Raw genomic sequence first — 481 nt, 5'->3', positions numbered from 1 at the left:
AAGACGCGCTCTACCAGGACCCACCTGCGCAAGGGGCGGCGAGGGAGTGCACCAACAGCGCCACCGTCAGGAGTCTCGTGAGGCTGAGGTGGTGGGGAGCGCAGCCGGCCATCCTCAGGGGTCGTGTCTGCAGTTGTTGATGCGCTGTCGAGGGCGTGGCCAAACGGCTGGGGCAAGGGGCGTGGCCAATTCTAGTCTGGGGGGGTGCTGGCCTGTCGCTTGGCCCGGAGATTTCCCTGGCCCTCCTCATGCTGGCCCATTGCAAGCGCACCCGGCCCTCTGCAACACCTGCAACGGAAACGGGATGTTGCATTAGTAAGCGTGCAAGGTCGTCGCCAAATCGAGTTGATAGTTATCCAGTTCAATAAACTAACAGGGAAGGAAGAGGATGAATGAAAACTTTCGTCACAGATGAATATACATCAATATGAAGCTGATATCACAGATCGATTTAATAAAATAACAAAGAAATGATTTACCT

The 481-nt window shown here is 54.9% G+C and overlaps 1 protein-coding gene across 1 annotated transcript in view; it reads right to left on the bottom strand.

Annotated features, from left to right (window-relative positions):
* The window catches only part of LOC119586758, a gene marked incomplete in the record, with an annotated part of 94,921 nt that overhangs the window by 31,920 nt on the left and 62,520 nt on the right, over positions 1–481 (bottom strand). Inside the window, 1 exon segment of the mRNA XM_037935486.1 lies at positions 25–288. Within this exon segment, the coding sequence (XP_037791414.1) occupies positions 25–288 (264 nt within the window).

This window comes from Penaeus monodon, chromosome 21 (assembly GCF_015228065.2).
Source record: "Penaeus monodon isolate SGIC_2016 chromosome 21, NSTDA_Pmon_1, whole genome shotgun sequence".
Classification (NCBI taxonomy): domain Eukaryota; kingdom Metazoa; phylum Arthropoda; class Malacostraca; order Decapoda; family Penaeidae; genus Penaeus; species Penaeus monodon.
Note: the sequence above shows the minus strand (reverse complement) of the source record. Positions and strands in the feature narration are given on the sequence as shown.